The sequence below is a fragment of the Brassica napus genome, chromosome A6, assembly GCF_020379485.1.
Source record: "Brassica napus cultivar Da-Ae chromosome A6, Da-Ae, whole genome shotgun sequence".
NCBI lineage: Eukaryota > Viridiplantae > Streptophyta > Magnoliopsida > Brassicales > Brassicaceae > Brassica > Brassica napus.
Window position 1 is genome coordinate 442,762 of NC_063439.1, and position 18,480 is coordinate 461,241.

The 18,480-nt window shown below is 29.6% G+C and overlaps 2 protein-coding genes and 1 long non-coding RNA gene across 3 annotated transcripts; all 3 read right to left on the reverse strand.

The window, feature by feature from the left end:
- Window positions 1-729: 729 nt before the first annotated feature.
- On the reverse strand, window positions 730-7,361 carry LOC125610062. The gene is made up of 3 exons (XR_007340069.1): window positions 6,955-7,361; window positions 4,886-6,846; window positions 730-3,569 (listed from the first exon to the last, which is right to left on the reverse strand). It is a non-coding gene; the product is annotated as an uncharacterized LOC125610062 (long non-coding RNA).
- Window positions 7,362-10,403: 3,042 nt separating this feature from the next.
- LOC106345761 (glutamine-dependent NAD(+) synthetase) lies at window positions 10,404-14,297 on the reverse strand. The gene is made up of 14 exons (XM_013784939.3): window positions 14,134-14,297; window positions 13,554-13,755; window positions 13,193-13,498; window positions 12,887-13,110; window positions 12,707-12,810; window positions 12,465-12,599; window positions 12,224-12,392; window positions 12,022-12,157; window positions 11,780-11,918; window positions 11,539-11,715; window positions 11,302-11,469; window positions 11,125-11,220; window positions 10,919-11,047; window positions 10,404-10,844 (listed from the first exon to the last, which is right to left on the reverse strand). Exons 2-14 carry the CDS (start codon window positions 13,745-13,747, stop codon window positions 10,635-10,637), a joined length of 2,187 nt encoding a protein of 728 aa, XP_013640393.1. The 5' UTR covers window positions 13,748-13,755; window positions 14,134-14,297; the 3' UTR covers window positions 10,404-10,634.
- Window positions 14,298-14,779: 482 nt separating this feature from the next.
- Window positions 14,780-17,190, reverse strand: LOC106350979 (eukaryotic initiation factor 4A-1). The gene is made up of 5 exons (XM_013790802.3): window positions 17,043-17,190; window positions 16,553-16,622; window positions 16,370-16,473; window positions 15,862-16,292; window positions 14,780-15,589 (listed from the first exon to the last, which is right to left on the reverse strand). Exons 2-5 carry the CDS (start codon window positions 16,618-16,620, stop codon window positions 14,954-14,956), a joined length of 1,239 nt encoding a protein of 412 aa, XP_013646256.1. The 5' UTR covers window positions 16,621-16,622; window positions 17,043-17,190; the 3' UTR covers window positions 14,780-14,953.
- Between the last annotated feature and the right edge of the window lie 1,290 nt (window positions 17,191-18,480).

The window sequence follows — 18,480 nt, forward strand, 5'->3', positions numbered from 1 at the left end:
CAATTGAGTCAACTAGCAGTTGTTTATACATATTATCCAATATATTTATCGGTTACAACTTTTCTAAGTTCTCTAAAGGGTAAAAAACATAAAACAATATATATTACTACTCAAAACATGAATAACCCGCCAACGAAAAATGGTGGAACATAATTATTTAATTTGAAACTTACACACATGTAAGAACTTGATACATGTAGGATTATAATTCAAATATTTGAGTGTTATGTTATATATTAGAAGACCATATTTATATTTTGTGACTCTGCAACTTGTGTAAAGATAATATGCAAAAGGTTGTATAACAGTGTTTAATTTTTCTTAATTAGTATATAATGTAACATTTTATAAATTTATATTTGAACACAAAAAGACATACAACTATAATACTTCAAAAAATTACATGAAAACAAATAATTTTTTTCTTTATTTGTATGTATACACAAAATTATATAAAAATGTTGACAATAACTAAGATGAAATAAAGACATATAACATAAAAATGCAGTTTTAATATGATTTTTATATATCAACTCAAAACAATATAATATTTCATCACTGATCACTAAGAATTTGATAGTACTAATAACTCGTTTTAATTTTTAACATTAAATTCATCTATATGTAGAAATCCTTGTACACAATAATTTTCTTCTGCTTATCTTTATCATATTAACTAATTTTTATTTTTATCTATTTTATATTCATTATATACATATGTATATTACTAGTTTCCATCAACACAGAATTTAGAGTCTCTAATTCAACCTTTGGTTCTTCTTTGAGAACCATTAATATGTTTATTGTATTTATGATTTTTTTTGTCATTCTTCGATTTTGAAAAGTAAATACATTAGTGGTATAAATGATGACCAAGGAATGACGATGAATAATGTATTTCCTAACATTCATAGAAAAAATCACCTTTCACAAGGAATAATATTTCCTTTCATTCCCTCTCATTTCTTTCGTAGAAAAATAAAGAACAAAATTATTTCTCGTTAGATTTGAGAAAAAATAACCATTCTTTTTCATTCCTAATATTTTATTCCTCTACATTCTTTTCTTGTTCGTTCTTCTTGTTTCCAGAATGATCACCAGTCGGATCCTTATATCAAACAAAATAGTGTTTTTTTCTTCATCGTCTTATATATACAGAACAATTCTAATAATGTAGAGAGAAAAACCCAAATGAAACAAAGACTAGTGAAACTATGTGAAATTTCAATTTTTATTAATATTTATGGTCTCTGAATATATCTCAACTGAAAAATATATGTTTCATCATTAATCCTTTATAATTTTGTGCTCATAGAACTTTTCTCAATTTAACATCAAATTTATTTATATGTAAAAACTTTGGCCTCCAAGATAATTTATTTAAAATATTTTTGATCGAGTGTATTTTTTAAAAAGTGTTAGCCACCTTATGATATTTCAAGAAATTTATCAAAAATTATTGCTATTTTGAAAATTTTAAATGTATTTAAAGGAAATGTCAATAAAACACTTTCTCAAACATTATTACATAAATATACAGTTATTAGGTGGATGGCCCACACATAATATACTTTATTGATTATACATAAGTTTATAAAAATTATAGAATTTGTATGGCCATTTCATGAATATGTATAATACTTAGAGTTGTATGTATGTATAATTTAAGGTTTAGTGTATGTTTATATATGAAATAAGACAAATACATATTGGTTTATGAAAATATATTTTAATATATTATATTATATAAACATAGTAAATATAATAGCATAAATATGTGTATGTTCTTTGCACATATATAGTTATTTTTTACTAAAATTTATAAAATTCCATTAAGTTAGAAACTATTAAAGATATTATAAAATTGCTTATATATTTGAATTAGCAATGGTTGGTACACCATTTTCCGTTGATGGATATTCACATTTTGAGTAATAATATTTATTTTTAGGGGGATTTTCATGTTTACCGCTTTGTTGGTACCATTATTCATGTTTACAATCACTAAATAGACATTTTCAAAAATACATTTTAAGCCAAATAATTCTTATACTCTTGTTCTCTCTATATATAAAAAATAATACATAATGTAACATTTTATAATTTCAAATTCAAACTTTTTATAAAAAAAAATTCGAATTTTGTTTTCAAATTTTTTTTTTTTTGAAAATCAAAAATTATTTTTCAAACTACTTTTTTCTAAAAAAAAGTTGTATTTTTTAAGTATTTATTTATATCATTATTAAAATCCTAAATTTCACAAAATTCCAAAAAATCATACATCGTCCCTTAACTCTACACCCTAAGTTTAGATTAGTTAACTCTAGGGTTATAAATGTTTTTTCCTTCTTTAAAGTTAAGGTAAAAATGGTTAATGTAAACATGAAATGTTGTATTATGAATTAGGTATTTTTGGCAATGTTCCTTATTTTTATGTCTTTTACCCTTTCAAATCTTAGAAGAGTTGAATCAAAGAGAAAATATTGGATAACATGTGTAAAATTATATGCAAACAATATATTGTGCATCATGGTATAACATCAAATATGATTGTTTTTGATGCAAGGGTACACATTTAATTCTCAATATTTTGATCCATACAATAATGTACAATTAATTTTTTTTTTGTTCCATTGGTCTGAAGAGATAAGAAAGAAAAATAAACAAATTGATTGATATTTAAATATCTTTACTTAACGCAAAGAACTTGGATTGAGATAGAAGACTGTGTTCTAATCACGGAAGAGCTAGATGATTCACAGCGAATATCACCCTAATATAATTTGGTTTATCATATTGACCGCTATAAAAAGTCAATATGATAAACGATTAACCGTTTTAGACTCAATGTTTTTTTCATTTTGACCGAAGTAATAGATTTTCAAATACGATCCATATTTTTTACAACGACAACTTGTTATGACCAAATAATTCTATTATTATTTTAATACACCAATTCTTTAATTTTCCATAAATAAGCAATGCATTAGTTCAATTTTTCATTTACCATTTTAATAACCAACTCTAGCTGTTTCATTTATTTTACATTGTATACAAATCTTACATGTTAGTTGATGATCACACATTTAAAAATTGGCTGTGATTGCATCTCTATCTTTTTATTTTTTAACTCTTCTTGATCTTTAACGATCTTATACGCAATTTTGGCTACATTTAATAACACTGTGATCATTTATTTTATAAAAAGTCCAATCTTGTTATTCACAGTTGTACTTATAAAAACTATTATTTATTATAAATAAATTAACAAATCTTAAAAAATATTTTGATGCTTTATTGTCGTATCAACATAAATATTTAGATATTTATTGTTAAAAAAATAATATATAATTTTGTTGAACATTATCTTTCCAACATTTATCGAGAACCCTTGCAAATAGCTGAGCATTGACAATATCCTTTAAGCTCCTTCTCACAAACACTTTTACCAATAGGTCCAAATCGCTTTTTACAATGATAAATACACAGTACATCACAAGACTTGTGTGTGTCAACTCGGACATTATATGTACACCTTCGTTCCTTTTTTTGCGCATCTGCCATCATTCCTGTTAAATGCAAAAAATCTTAAATTTTGTACGGGAGCAAATATATAGAAGTTTTACTGAAATATAAAACTTATTCATCAACAAAAATCTGCTTAATAAACTTTTGTTTTAAGCATTATAAACAAAAAGACATAGAAGTTTTGTCAGTTAATAAAAATGAGCATATGATTTGATCATAATGTCAACTTTTTATTTTATGAAATTTTTTTTTAATAATTGTGAACATATGAGTAAAAATTAAATATAAATTTTTTGATGTTTTCAGAAAAATTACGGTAGATATTGGAAAAGCATAACGTATTAACTATAAAATATAAAAATCTAATTCACAATATTTTGTAAAATTTACATAAGAACTCTAGTTTATTCATATTATATGAAAATGGTTGTTAACATATTTTAGAGTGAAAGGACAATTAGGAAATTTTCATGTTTACCACATTGTTGGTACTATTATTCATGTTTATCTTCATTAAAGAGATATTTTCATAAATACTTTTTCATTAAGAGGCAAAAGACTCTTATACCTTTATTTTATATATAATAAATAATTATTTAAATAGATTAAAAATAAGAATATATAGAATATATTTTTTATATTTTTCGAATTATACATGTTCGAAGTTTCTTATAAAAATGCTTTTGAATTTTTCCGATTTTTTTCTTTCAAATTTTCTTCTTGAAATTTCAAAATTCATTTTAAACTATTTTTATAAAAAATTAAAAATAGTTAAGTATTTATTAAAATCTTAGACTCCACATTCCAAAACTTTATCCCACCCCTCAACTCTAAACCCTAAGTCTATATTAGTTAATCCTAAATCTAAATTAGTTAACCCTAAGGCTATAAGTGCCTTTTTACCTCTTTAAAAGTGAGGGTAAAAGTGGTTAAATTAAACATGAAAAATGGTATTAGAAATGTGATATTTTAGGCAATTTCCCAAAGAAAATGTAGAGAAATAGATGATAAAAAAAATGAAGATATCTAAAATTGTTCTATGATGGTATTTCTTCATCATGTATAAAGACTATACATTTAAAAACTAAAAAGGACTAAAATAGAAAAATAACTCTTAAAATCTTTTAGGGATGATCCTTTTAGGTTTAACACAAAATATCTTTGAGTTAGTTTCAATATTTCAGGCCATCTAGGTATTTAAGAATTTTACACAAAAATATAATTTAATGCTATATTTTATATAGTAAACAAAAATTATTATATGGGGCTGACTAAGCATAAAATTTTAAGGATATAGTATTCTAGTTAAATTATTATAGAAGGAATTAATGCAATATATTAAGATGTAAATACAAACCTAGTGAGAGAATGATAAACATAGTAAAGAAGGTGAACAAGAATTGAAGAGATTTCCTCATCTTGGATTATAGAAATGGATTGATATTGAGTTAAAAAGTTAGGAAAAAGATGAAGTATTCTATTTCTCACAACAGAAGAAGAAATATTCTTACATATATACATAATAAAAATATCTAATTTAACCTGCTCACATTTTTATGTTCCGTTTTAAACGAATCTAATTTAGAAATTTTTTAACTTTTTCTGGTCATATAATATGTGAAAGCTTTAGACTCGTTCTCTTTCCTATAAATAAATATAATGATGCGTGTCCTACTATTGAAATTAATTTTGATGTTCTAAAAAAATTAGTGCAATTTTGAGAATTATGAATATATTTAAGGGAAATGTCAATAAAATGCTTTGTCAAATATTATTACTTAAATATACAGTTATTAGGTGAATGGTCCACATATAATATAATTTATAAATTATATATAAATTTATAAAAAATATATACACTTTGTATGGCCGTTTCATAGATATGTATAATATTTAGAGGTGTATGTATGTATAATTTATTATTTAATGTATGCTTATGCATGAAATAAGAAAACTACCTATTGTATTATGATAAAATTTTCTCAATCAACCACTTCGACTGTTCGACACGTTCAAAAGATAAATTTTCTTGTATAACAGTTAATTAACTGTTTTTTTTTTTGAAAAATTAACTGTTTTTGTTTCCCTTATCATATATTTATTGTTTCTTTTCTTTTCTTAATAGTTCCAGCTTCATTGTTGTTTTAGTTTCGTTTGAGTGTGGCAAAGATTTTTTTTAAAAGTTCATTTTTCTTTCTTTTTTCTGAAATCAGTTTCCATGATTATGGAGGTCCATCTAAAGTTCTAGTTTCATTGTTTTTAGTTTCGTTTGAGTGTGGCAAAGATTTTTTAAAAGTTCATTTTTCTTTCTTTTTTTCTGAAGTCAGTTTCCATGATTATAGGATGATTATGGAGGTCCATCTAAATCATCCCAAGTTTATTCAAAAAAAAGGAAATTTAATTTTATAATTTCGTTTCATGGTCGTTTGTTAATAAGCGGGTTTTTATTTTATATTTCCGCATGCACATGCAAAACATAAGAGGGCTCTCTACGTAGTTATGAACTTATAATCAATGGTCAAAGTGAAGTTAACATATTCATTTGTAACACATTTCGAAGTGAAGTCTAGGCACGTGTAGGAAATTTCTCTCTAATAACCACACAAATGATTATATATTGTCATATTGATCATACTAGCTAAAAACTTTCTCGCCGTCTTATGTAATAATATTTGATTGTAATTGGAAATCTTTGTATTCACAAAAAAAATATAATTTAGCTTGTTGAAAAATGCATATATAGTTAATTCTTTTTCATTTGAATTTTCTATTTCATTTATCACTTAACAAAAGTTATCAAATTTTATGTAACATATTGATTACTGCTAATTGCTAAAGCATCATAGATTATCAATTCAAAAACCGACCAAAAAATTATAAATTAATTTATATCTCTTATATTTTTTTTTTTATAAATTCGATTAGCTCTGAGGTGAGATTCCTAACGATCTCTTTAGAATTCTACTAATTTATGAAATAGTGAATAACAAAAAACATCCAATCTTGTAGATGTTTCTTTTAAATATAATACAAAAAACGTAGTAAACTTCTTTCTTTTTTTTTGATTAAAAAACTTTAGAACAACTATTACATATAGTTATTTCAAAGTAGATAAAAACTATTCTTTTTAGCTGGAAAGAGAATATTAATCTTTAGCACAACAACAAATGTTGCCATGACCCCTAGGACTAGCTTGGCATGAGCCAATGGTCTCCGGTGGAAACTCAGGCGGTCCACATTGACTCTTACAGTCTCTGTTGCTCTCACACGAACCTCTGTAGACACACTGTGAAGGATGATCAGCATTCTCTCTTACACCTATCAGTTCACCAACATATAAACAATGATTTCAGAAAAAAATAGAAAGAGAATTCGAAATGTATCACTCTTAATCATAGATGATATTGTAAATAAAAAACGTATCACCTTTTGACTGGCAAGTAACAAGGTGAGAACATAAGACGAAGATGACTACAAATTGAAGCTTTGATAATGCCATTTTATTGGTATAACGTAAATTTCAGTGTTCTGTTTTTTTTTTTGTCTTTGTTCTTGATGTGAAGAAAGTAGAGAGCAAGAATCCCTTATATATTAAAGGAGAAACATTGTAATAAATGTATTCACACTATAATAGACACGTGGCAGCCTCACGATAATTTGATAATACATATGCTAATGCGTTCACACTATATTCATAAATGTGTTCACACTATATACTTTATATTTTTAATATAAAACTCATATGCACGGTTCCAATAAAACTTTGGATTTTTCGTTTCGAATCAAAACAAATAACGAATCAAAATCTAAACTATATATATATTATTTTTATTGTTTACGGATAAAGTAAGGCAAAATATTTCTAAATTTTGTTTCCATTTGTTATCCGTTTTGATTTGAACCAAAAAATATGGATATCTGTAACTCTACGAAGCAAATCAGTTACTAAAATATAATTAAAAAAAAAACAAATCACAAATTCCAATATTTTTAGGAACAGATATCAAATTCGATCTGTTATATGCATATATGTACATATATGTACAGAATTATATATATATGTTATATATATTATAGTTTATATAAGTTTACAATATTTTATGAATTAAATTTATTATAATAGGTATTAAAGTTTAGAAAGTTAAATAATATTTTATTTTGTAATAAAATGTTATTATTAAATTTTTCAATTATTTTATAAAATTTATTTTATTTACAGATCAAATAGGATATTCTTTAAAATTCTAAATCATTTCGGTTATCAGAGTCACCGACTATCTAGGTGGCTAAAGATTGAATCGACTTGAATGCCTCCAAATACCCAGATATTCGATATGTGCACACCTCTATTTACGGATACAATTGATTTTTCTTTATATGGAAAAAATTCACTAATGTCAAGGCCTTTTTAATTTTTAATTAATTTTAATTTTATCTTTCATGTATTATTTAGAACAAAAATGTCATTTAATATTAATTAACAATATCTTTATATATTTGTCATTTATTCTTATATACTTTTACATACACATACATATGCACATTGATGTGAGCACCTTATAAGTATTTACCACCACTGAAGTATCTATTTTTTTTGGAAGTTGAAATATTTTTTTTCTTAATGCTTCTTCCACTACCGACCAAATTGTAGTGAAATGATTTGTCTTAATAGTTTTTTTTTTTTTTTTTGAACTATTATCCGCTTACAAACTATGATATACAACTATTAGTTCGACATGACGATTATCTTAAATTTATAACATGAAAATAAACAAATAATAGTAATTTTTAGTTTTTTCTAAAAAACTAAAAAATCAAACATTCTAACAAAACAAACCAAAATAAAATATTAATTTAAAATAATGGTTATATTTTAGGAGATTAAAAACCAAAAAATAACTTAAAACCGAACCGATATCCAGATTAAACAAATTTAATGTGTTTTTATTAAAAATAACAAAACAAATAATCACATTCCGCGCAAGGCGCGGGTTATTACCTAGTATGCGTATTAATACGAGGGAGACAGGGTAGCTGATCAGGACAATCTATATTGTTTATTGTGTTGAGATATATTGAGATTTCTGTTTAAGTGGGTGAAATCTTTGAAAAGGTGATACAAATCTTCCTTTTCAAAAGAAAATATTGTATATATGGTCAATTAGTAAGGAAATTTTATTTAATTGATTCGGTATGATAGTAACTTTTTCTTTAAAAGGAAAATCCATGAAAAAATATTTAATTGTTCGGTACGATCTGGTAACTTTTTCTTAAAAATGAAAATTAATGGAAAATTATTTTATGACAGTAGCTTTTTCTTAAAAAGGAAAATTAATGATAAAAATAAGATATGATCTAAGATTTATTCAATCTTACAAAATCCAAATTACATATGTTTGAGAGATTTAAATATAAGATTTGAAATATCGAACATTGTTTTAAAAAAAACAAGTAACTATACTTTGATTCGCACACCCGCGCTGATATATTTTTTCAAAATATATTTGTATTTATTTTTCATGTCAATAATATTAGGGCAGGGTAAAAATACCTAAAACCGATTCCGATCCAAAAAAGTAGTACCAAACCCGAACTGAAATTGATTAAATATCCGAATTATTCAAAATTTTAGTTTTTGAAGAACCGAAACAGAATCCGATCCGAACCGAAATAGTTTAGATACCCGAATGTATACGAAATAGATTTATATACTTATATATTAATTATTTTTAGATTTATTGTATATAAAAACATCTAGAATATATATGATACTTTTAAGTTGGTTTAAATACTTGAAAATATATACAAATAGTCAATATCTAAAATAGTAATAGTATACTTAAAACACCAAAAACATTTAAAATAATTATTGATTCTCTATCCAAATATTTGAACTAAAACAATTTATATGTTAAGTTTAGGTATTCTGATATATGTTGTTCAACTTTATATTTAATATATTATTTTGTTTATAGTTTTTGAGAAATTTGAAGTATATAATGAATTTTAAAAATTTTAAAGTAATTTAAATGGGTTATCTGAACTCGAATTGAACCCGCAAAAATCCGAAGCGAACCCAAACTAAAATTTTGAAATATTCGAATGGGGCTGAAATCTTTGACCCTGGAAACCCGAAACCCAAACGTATCTGAACCGAACCCGATTAGGTACCAGATAGATAGTTTCTCGTAATATAATAGACTTCCAATTTTTCTTAAAAATATAAGGTTATTACTCTTTTTAATATATTGTTATCTATATTTTCAAACAAACTTACTGCAATCAATGTTCCCAAACAAACTTCTTTTTTAAAATTGCAATCCATGTTTCTAAACAAACTTTTTTTTTAAAACTGCAATCGATGTTTCCAAACAAACTTTAAAAAAAAATTGATATCCATAATCAAACATAATTTGTACTTGAGTTTTAATAAGATAGATTAAGTAATAATTTGCGCTCTTCCAGAGTAAAATATTTTATAAAATACTCCATGTGTTTCTAAAAGATACATATTTATGTGTTTTTTGCTAATAAATATATTATTTTTTATATTTTCCAATTTTCTATAATTCTAAGTTAGTAGTATTTTGAAAATTACAATTATTTTGTAAATTTTACAATTTACCATTATTAACTACTAAAATTGCATCAAAAACTTAAAAATGGATATTTTGAAACAAAATTTTATTTTAAACACTAATCTTCTAAGAAAATACTTTTAAATTTTTAAATAATAAGAAGAAAGATATGTAAAATATATTTTAATGATTTGATCAAATTAAAACTGCAAAAATATATAATTATAATCAATTCAAGTATGATACATATTTCTAAAATTTCAAAATTAACATTTTATGTATTTTTTATCTGGTATATAGTTTAATCTAAATGATATTAAAATAGATGAACTGGTTAACAAGATCAAATGATCAATGACTCAATGTCGCACTTAAAAAGTAAACTTACTGGAAGTAAATAGTGTTGTTTTCGTTTTAAAACCAACTTTATACATTTCAGTGACACACAAAGATGTTTTTTTTATTTTTCCTTATCGTTCCAAACTTCCACTCTGAGTTGAAACAGAGTGGGTAAGGGAGATATGTTCATCAGAGACCTGCTCTTGGGTCACCAGAATTTGCTGCTACGACTCCAAATTCTTGGCTGGAGGTTGCTTCTTCTTCTTCTTCTTCCGGGAACGCAACCGAGTCGCCATTTAAGCCATCAACAATCTCATCAATCTTTTTGAACTGGTATGGCCACTTGCTGTTGTACAGAAACTGCCTCAGATCAAACCTGTTGTCTTCTGGAGAGTAACTCTGCAACAAAAAATCACAATGAGTTCTCTCTCAAGACAGATTCCAAACATGTTTCAGACAAACAGAAGTAGTACCTCAGCGTGGTAGGATGGTGTAAGGACAGTCATCTTGTGTCGATTAATCGAATAATATTTGAAGAAGTATTTCACTTTCTCAGCTACTTCTGCTGGGCTTAGCTTTGTCCCCCACTTGTAACATAGATTCTGCAGAATCAACAGACACAAAGTCAGTTTCAGTGCATCATGATTTAGTACCTTTGTCTGAAGATCATAACTCAAACCTTGAACATGGAAACTGGACCACAACGGAATATTTTCCTCATTCTTCCATAGACTGAAAGCTCTTCATATGTCATTCCCATGTCGACTTCATCAAGCTGTTTTCACAACTCAAGATGTCTGAATAGTGATACTTAGTTGGCTTTAGCTAGAGACTCACAAACAGTTTTGTTATTTACCTGAGTATAGTCAGAACGAATGGGCTCAAGCTCAGCTGTTGGCGGAGCAGCTTCTATATCTGCCAAAGATTGAAAACCGAGATTTGTTGCAGCCCATCTTAAGAACAGCCTCAGATCCTGTTTACTGATACTTCCTATTGGGTTTATGTCTGCTGAGCTACAATCATACTGTTCCAACCAAAAGAATGAATTAAATTAACAATCTATTGGGAACTGAGATGTAGCGGTACTCATCACCTTAGTCAGGTAACCACGGAGACCTTCATCAACGTTGGAGCTGCCTAGAACAAGGTAAAAGCCTGGCTTGCTATGAACCCAAGGCAAGAGAGACGCTAACATAAACGCTAACACCATTCTCATCCGAGCTTGTATGTTCTGCAATCCAAGGTTCTCAGCGTTTGATCCTCCATCAACCTATACACAAAACCATTTTAATCATATTTAGGTTGGTTCAGCTGTTTCTAAATTCCTGCTTTACCTTATAGCGAGGTCGCTTGCCTGTAACCGTTTGAAATAAAGATAGAACCGCAGAGACAACGCCATCTATACAAACATCGAGATGCCACGCACCGATCTCATCTGCCAGCTGCTTTGCACGCATTTTTGTCTCCTTGGAACTGCACATTTGAGATTTAAACATGGGGAAAAAGCTGATGTTTGCAAAACTCCCATTACTATGACCAAAACTCACATCCTCATTCCTAAGTTTCACTGATTTACCTGTTTTCGGACCCCATAAAAACAGTGTAAAATATTCGCTTGGCAAACTCTTTGCTATCAGTAGGAAACTCTCCATCAGAATAATTCCCAATTCTTCTCGCATCAGTTTTCACTTGCTCATCTCCATTCCCAATCTCTACACGATCATGAAGATATCAACATCATGGAAGTCTCTTTTTAAGTTATTTACAGCTCAACATACCTTTGACAACAAGTTGACACATGCAGCCAACAATAGCCGCCACAGACGAGCTGTCTGCTCCACCAGAAAGGGGAAGCAAAAACCCTGAAGCTCCACTTCTCCTCAGATAGTCCCATAGCCAGCACGCAGGACCAAATGCTATTTCTTCTTGTGGAGAGTGGTACATGATCTACACACGAACGAATATTTAAAACATTCACTAAAGTTCAAAGATTATGGGAAGCAAGGGAGGATTTAAAACCTTCTTCGGACTGCTTAGTGTCATTTTCAGGTTGAAGGACTGTGTCAGCTTACAGGGCACATATACTGAAGATACTTTGACCTTGCAGCTTGCCTGTTCCTGAAAACTGCTTATAGATCCCCGAAGACTAGCAACCTTTCTCAACCAAAGCAAGCAAAAATTGTCTTAACAAATTCGTCATATACATATATATATATATATATCATTAAAGAAAGTAACAACAGAGGATAAGTGTAGGATACCGCATCTAGATCCACTTGGGAAATGATGACCTCAACGTCCTTCAATGAAAACTGTGAGCCTTGAGCTACAACATGCCCGTTTACAACAATGCATGCACATCCATCTACACACAAAAAAAAAAGTAGATAAGAATCACTCAAAATTGATAATCTCAATCATCCAAGGTTCTTTGAACAAACCGTAGTATAAGCGGCCACCATCGCATCCCTGTTGATTACTGTACATATATACCCCACCACGAGCGTTAGTAGCTCCCATGAAAGCGTTCAAGCGAATATCTAGCTTTCTTAATTGGTGATGACTCCCACTTGCATTCATAAACACCTCCACACCGTTCAACGCAAGCTCGGCATGAGGAGGGACTGGACTAAACAGCTCCTCACAGACTTCGACCGCAACAGCTCTGATAAGGAAATATAATAGTTGATATTGTTTAGAATCATTAGAAAAAAAATCATTGACAGCATTATATCAAATAGACTTACGTGTCGATAAACTGGATGTAACCATAACCAAAAGGGACTGATGTCTGAGACAAGGCCTCTGAAACGTCAATAGGGAGGTGAAACTCATCGAGGTCTCCTCTCTGCTTCCAAGCAGTGAACCACCTCAGCTCCCTATAGTTCCCATCGTTTGCGAGCCACAGTTTTGGTCGGATCATGATGATTCTTCTGTTCATACAGAGAACCTGACAGTTATACCGCTCTGCTCCTTTGATCACAGGCATTCCTATGCTACACAAGATCCCATCTGTCCAATCACCAAGCAGCAACTCCTTCAAACACTCCCACCTGTAAAAGCATGATTCAAGAACTAGATTCCATCAATCTAATGAAGCGTACGTACGCGTGAGTGAGGGTGTCAAGCTCCAAGAAGTGATCCTCGCAGCCATAGCCAGTGACCTCGAGCTCGGGTCCAAGCCTGATGACAGCACCGGCAGCCTTTGCCTGGGAAATCGAAGCCTTGATGTTCTTCATGTTGCATTCGAATTCCATTGCCCATTGATTCAAGTTACACGTGGCCACCTTCAACAGCCTCATTCTACAGTCTACATACAGTACAATGTATGATGAGTCAGTCATTTTTAAAATAGTTTGAGAGACGCTGTAACTTACAAGGTGCTACTTCCTTTAAATTCAAAACCAATATGAAAAAAAAAATCAACTTAAAAAAAGATTGTAGTATATAACTCACAAATGCATGTTATATCAAAGTTCAATCAATGTCAAATTCATGAACTAAGTGTGATTCTAACCAATTTCAAAACAAACCTATATGGGAACCAATTTCATATATTTGCTACGAAATCTCCAAAAATAAAGTACAAAATTTCAAAAACAGAATCGCCTAATTAATTTATGAAGGCTGAGAACTAAAACAGCAGAGAGGTAGATTGAGTTCTAAAGGAATCTGAGGAACTTCATACCTTTTTCTGGAAATCGAATAGGCCAATGGTTCTTCTGGCTCGAGAGTAAGATTCTTTTACTGATCCATGATCGTTGGTTTCCACACACACTCACCACCAAAATGAAAGAGGAAAGGACGAGGGAGAAGAAGAATCTTTAGTTGGGCTTGGTCCTGATATTGGGCTTTTATGATTTGAGCCCACACTTATTGCCAACAATATGACGTCGTTTCATTCAATCCAGGGAGTTTATTATATAGTACGTTGTCGTTTTGAAATCCTTCCTCTCTCATTTTTTTTTCCCGACGAAGGCGATTACTGATCTGAGGGGAATGGATCAGTTATCGGGAGGCAATTGGTCGATAATCCCCTACGTTCAGGTGCAGGGTAACTTCGGTACGCCCTAATGGTTTGCTTATTAGCGAGTATAACAAATGTATGAACTTTTCATTTTGCGTTTGTTGTGTGATAATATTAAAAAAAAAAAGCATCAAACTTAGTTTGTAATTTGAGTGACATTCAAAAACCAAAAACTTTCCAAACCGGTTCTTAAACCATTTGCATCAGTACTGAAGGTTTAACGTAAACACGTTAAGCATCAGTGTGTTTAATTATCACATTGGATGGTGACGATTGCATGAGAGATTAAATATTGCAAGAACAGAAAAATAAAATATTGCATTAGATTAAAATGAAAAATACTCAGATGAGACATATGTTCCAAAGAGTTGGTGTATAATTCTAAGAGACAGAAATGGGTCAAAAATCAAATAAGAAGCTTGCGAAACAAGTAACCTTTTTATTCTTTACCAGCTAACAACGGTGGTTTTCTTTTCTTTCTTCAAATCAGGTCATCGACTTTTGATGGAAGCTCCTCAACAGCAACATTGTAGAATTTCTGAATATCACTAAGCATTCTCTCATCATCACGAGTCACAAAGTTAATCGCCGTACCTTTCCTCCCAAACCTCCCACTTCTACCTATACGGTGAAGGTAGTTCTCAGGCTGTGTTGGGAGGTCAAAGTTGATGACAAGAGACACTTGCTGCACATCGATACCACGAGCCAAGAGATCGGTTGTGATAAGAACACGAGAAGAACCAGACCTGAACTCTCTCATGATAATGTCTCTCGTGTTTTGGTCCATGTCTCCGTGAGTGGCCGAGACCGTGTGGTCACGGCTCCTCATTTGGTCTGTGAGCCAGTCCACCTTGCGACGTGTGTTGACGAAGATGACACCCTGAGTGATGTTTAAAGTATCGTAGAGGTCACAGAGAGTTTCGAGCTTATACTCTTCTTTCTCCACGTTCACGTAAAACTGCCTGATACCTTCGAGCGTTAGCTCGTCACGTTTCACCAGGATTCTCACTGGTTTGCTCATGAACTTCTTTGTGATCTCGAGAGCTTCTGGTGGCATTGTAGCTGAGAACACTCCCACCTGAATCTTTGGTGGGAGAAGCTGGAATATGTCATAGATCTGCAAATTCACCACACAGAAAAAAAAACGTTATAACCAATTTGCTAGGTGGGTTCTTTAGGCGGACGCTTAGACCGATTTTTCAGATTTTTTTAAAAATCGATGAGGTTTATTGTTTAGGCGCCTAGACAGATTTTTTTAAAAATCGGTTTGAAAAAATCTTTTTGTTTAGATCGATTTGCCGTCTAGTTAGCCCCTAGACAAGACTTATGGAACACTGATTATAACCAAGTCAATATCAGAGTTCAAAAATAAAGAGGAAAGATTCAAACCTGATCCTTGAAACCACGGGAGAGCATTTCATCAGCTTCATCAAGAACAAACATCTTTATACAGTCAGAGCGAAGAGATTGTCTTCGGAGCATGTCAAAGACACGACCAGGTGTTCCAACGACAACATGGACACCAGCTTGGAGGATACGCTGATCCTCAACAACACTGGTTCCACCAACACAGGTATGTACCTTGACGCCAAGGTAATCTCCTAGAGCACGCATGACCTTCTCAATCTGCTGAGCAAGCTCCCTGGTGGGAGCCAGGACTAGAGCCTGGCACTGGACAAGGGTGATGTCAAGCTGCTGCAAGACACCAGAGCAGAACGTAGCGGTTTTGCCAGTACCGGACTGTGCCTGCTGGATCACATCAAGACCGTTGCAAAACGGTACGATTCCTCTTTGCTGAATAGCAGAAGGCTTTTCAAAACCTAGAAAAATCAACACATTAGATGAAGCTAGCACGAAACACAAAAAAATGTTACTATGATGATTCATCTTGACATACCATAAGCATAGATACCCCTAAGAAGGTTCTCTTGCAAACCCATGGCATCAAAGCTCTCATGAACCTCATCATAGGAGGTGAAGAACTCATTTTGTCCCTCCAGGCTGCACCAAATTAAATTAACATTAGCCAATTGCATCAAAAGCACAACAAGTATTAAAAGGTAAATATTTTAAGACTTACACTTCATTGAGCTTTTGATCAAACTGACGCGTATTAAACTGTGTACCTTCTGGTGCTGATCCTGCCATGACTATAACAAACAGACCCACACACAAAAACACTACAACTTTAGATTATAAAAGACAACCAAAACAGCTTAAAGATAACGTACAAACAAGTATCTAAACTTGAGATTCCATAAAGAGAGGAAAACAAGCATTAATATCTGAATTAATATATAGTTTAGCAAAAAAGAAATATGAATTAAGATATTAATGTCAAGAGAGAAGCAAAGCTAATGGTTCATCCAATATCATAGATACCATGCAAAATAAACATATATCTCTCTCCATAAAAGCATATAATAATAACACAAGCTAGGACCAAGTACAGATATAAACCCGCCACTAATTGATTCATGTAACGATGACCCATGACGAAGTATAGATGTACAGGAACCAATCACAGAGAGAGAAAACAAATTGAAAAAAAAAAACAGATGTTTCCGAACCTTGAGGTTGAGTAAGAGCAAAAGTGAAAGATTTTCTTAAGAGTGATTGAAATATTCTCTTTGTTCGGATTTGAAACCGAATGAGAAGAGAAAGAGCGACTTTGAGAGAATTAGAGAGCAATACAATTTTCAGGTAGATAGAGAGAACGAAAGGATGTTAGACAACACATTATATAGTCCCCTCCTCCTTTTCTTTCGAGGCGGTGGTCTTCAAGGTTTCCTCTTTGGCATTGTTCTCCTTTCCTATTTAGGAATTTTCCTTCTTTTCTTTTCCCACTTTTCTTATATTTTGTGGGAGAAAAATAATTAATATATCTTTATTCAATGTAAATATGATATGACTATTTGATAATATATCTTATATTTTATGAGAAAACAAGTAATATATTTGTATAAATTGAACTACACCATATATAACATTATGACAAAGTATTATATTATTAATTGCAAAATTAATTAATTTTTATTTTAGAAAAATATTTAAATTTTTGTAATTTTTTTTTAGATTTTTCCTTAACAGATTTTATTATAATTAAAAAAATCAAATTTATATTTATTTTATTATTACAGTAAATAATCAAATATGTCATATTAAATAATTATTTAAATATTAATAGATTTGATATAATAAGTATTTTATCATTCCCGTTCATTCTTATTTTCTATTGTATTCTTATAATTAAACACATCTTATATATTAAAAGAGAAGTCACAATCTTGATTCATGTGTGATTTTTTTTAAAAATGGACTTAATGGACCTATTCCTAGAAAGTCATGTTATATTTAATATCTAATTTTATCATTTAAATTTTGGGCCTACAAGAAATTTTTATTGGGCTATCAATAATTAAATTTAAACAATAGATGATCTATTGGATTTATATATAGTATAAATAAAATAAATATAAATATTATCAAAAATTGTATATAAATATTTTCTCTAATTTTGTAATTAGTAATAAAATTAATGTTATTATACATTAATATATATATTTTATTATATATTAAATTTATTATACAAATAATCAGTTATCTTTTATAAAATGAAAAACATTATATCAAATTTTACTATTTTATAGTTATATCTATCATTTTAAAATAAAAAATTGTATTTAACTAAATATGATAAAATTATTTTAAATTGATAAATTAATATATTTTATTTTGACAAACATTAAAAATTTATGCTAGAAATATAATATGTTGGTAGAACGGGTTAACATTAGTAAATTGGATAATTCATGTATAAAATTAACTTATCTTAAACTTTTATATATATATAGTTATTATCTTAAATGAATAAACATAAAAAAATACTGATAAAAGAAATCTAGCGCTTTGAATTACGGATTAGGATCATAATAATTGAATAAAAAATAATTTTAAAATATATATAATAAAAAATACCAAATATATGTGATGATTTGAAATAATCAA

Bases quoted from the DNA above. Each gene is read 5' to 3' on its own strand.
- LOC106345761 (XM_013784939.3), bottom strand. From the start codon at position 13,747: ATGAGGCTGTTGAAGGTGGCCACGTGTAACTTGAATCAATGGGCAATG. The intron at 12,811-12,886 runs GTTTGTTCAAAG...TTTTGTGTGTAG, and splicing joins TGGTGGCCGCTTATACTACG to ATGGATGTGCATGCATTGTT. The intron at 11,221-11,301 runs GTAAATAACAAA...TTGTGAAAACAG, and splicing joins TTCGTTCTGACTATACTCAG to CTTGATGAAGTCGACATGGG.
- LOC106350979 (XM_013790802.3), bottom strand. From the start codon at position 16,620: ATGGCAGGATCAGCACCAGAAGGTACACAGTTTAATACGCGTCAGTTT. The intron at 16,474-16,552 runs GTAAGTCTTAAA...AATTTGGTGCAG, and splicing joins GATCAAAAGCTCAATGAAGT to CCTGGAGGGACAAAATGAGT. The intron at 15,590-15,861 runs GTTTGAATCTTT...GTGAATTTGCAG, and splicing joins CCCGTGGTTTCAAGGATCAG to ATCTATGACATATTCCAGCT.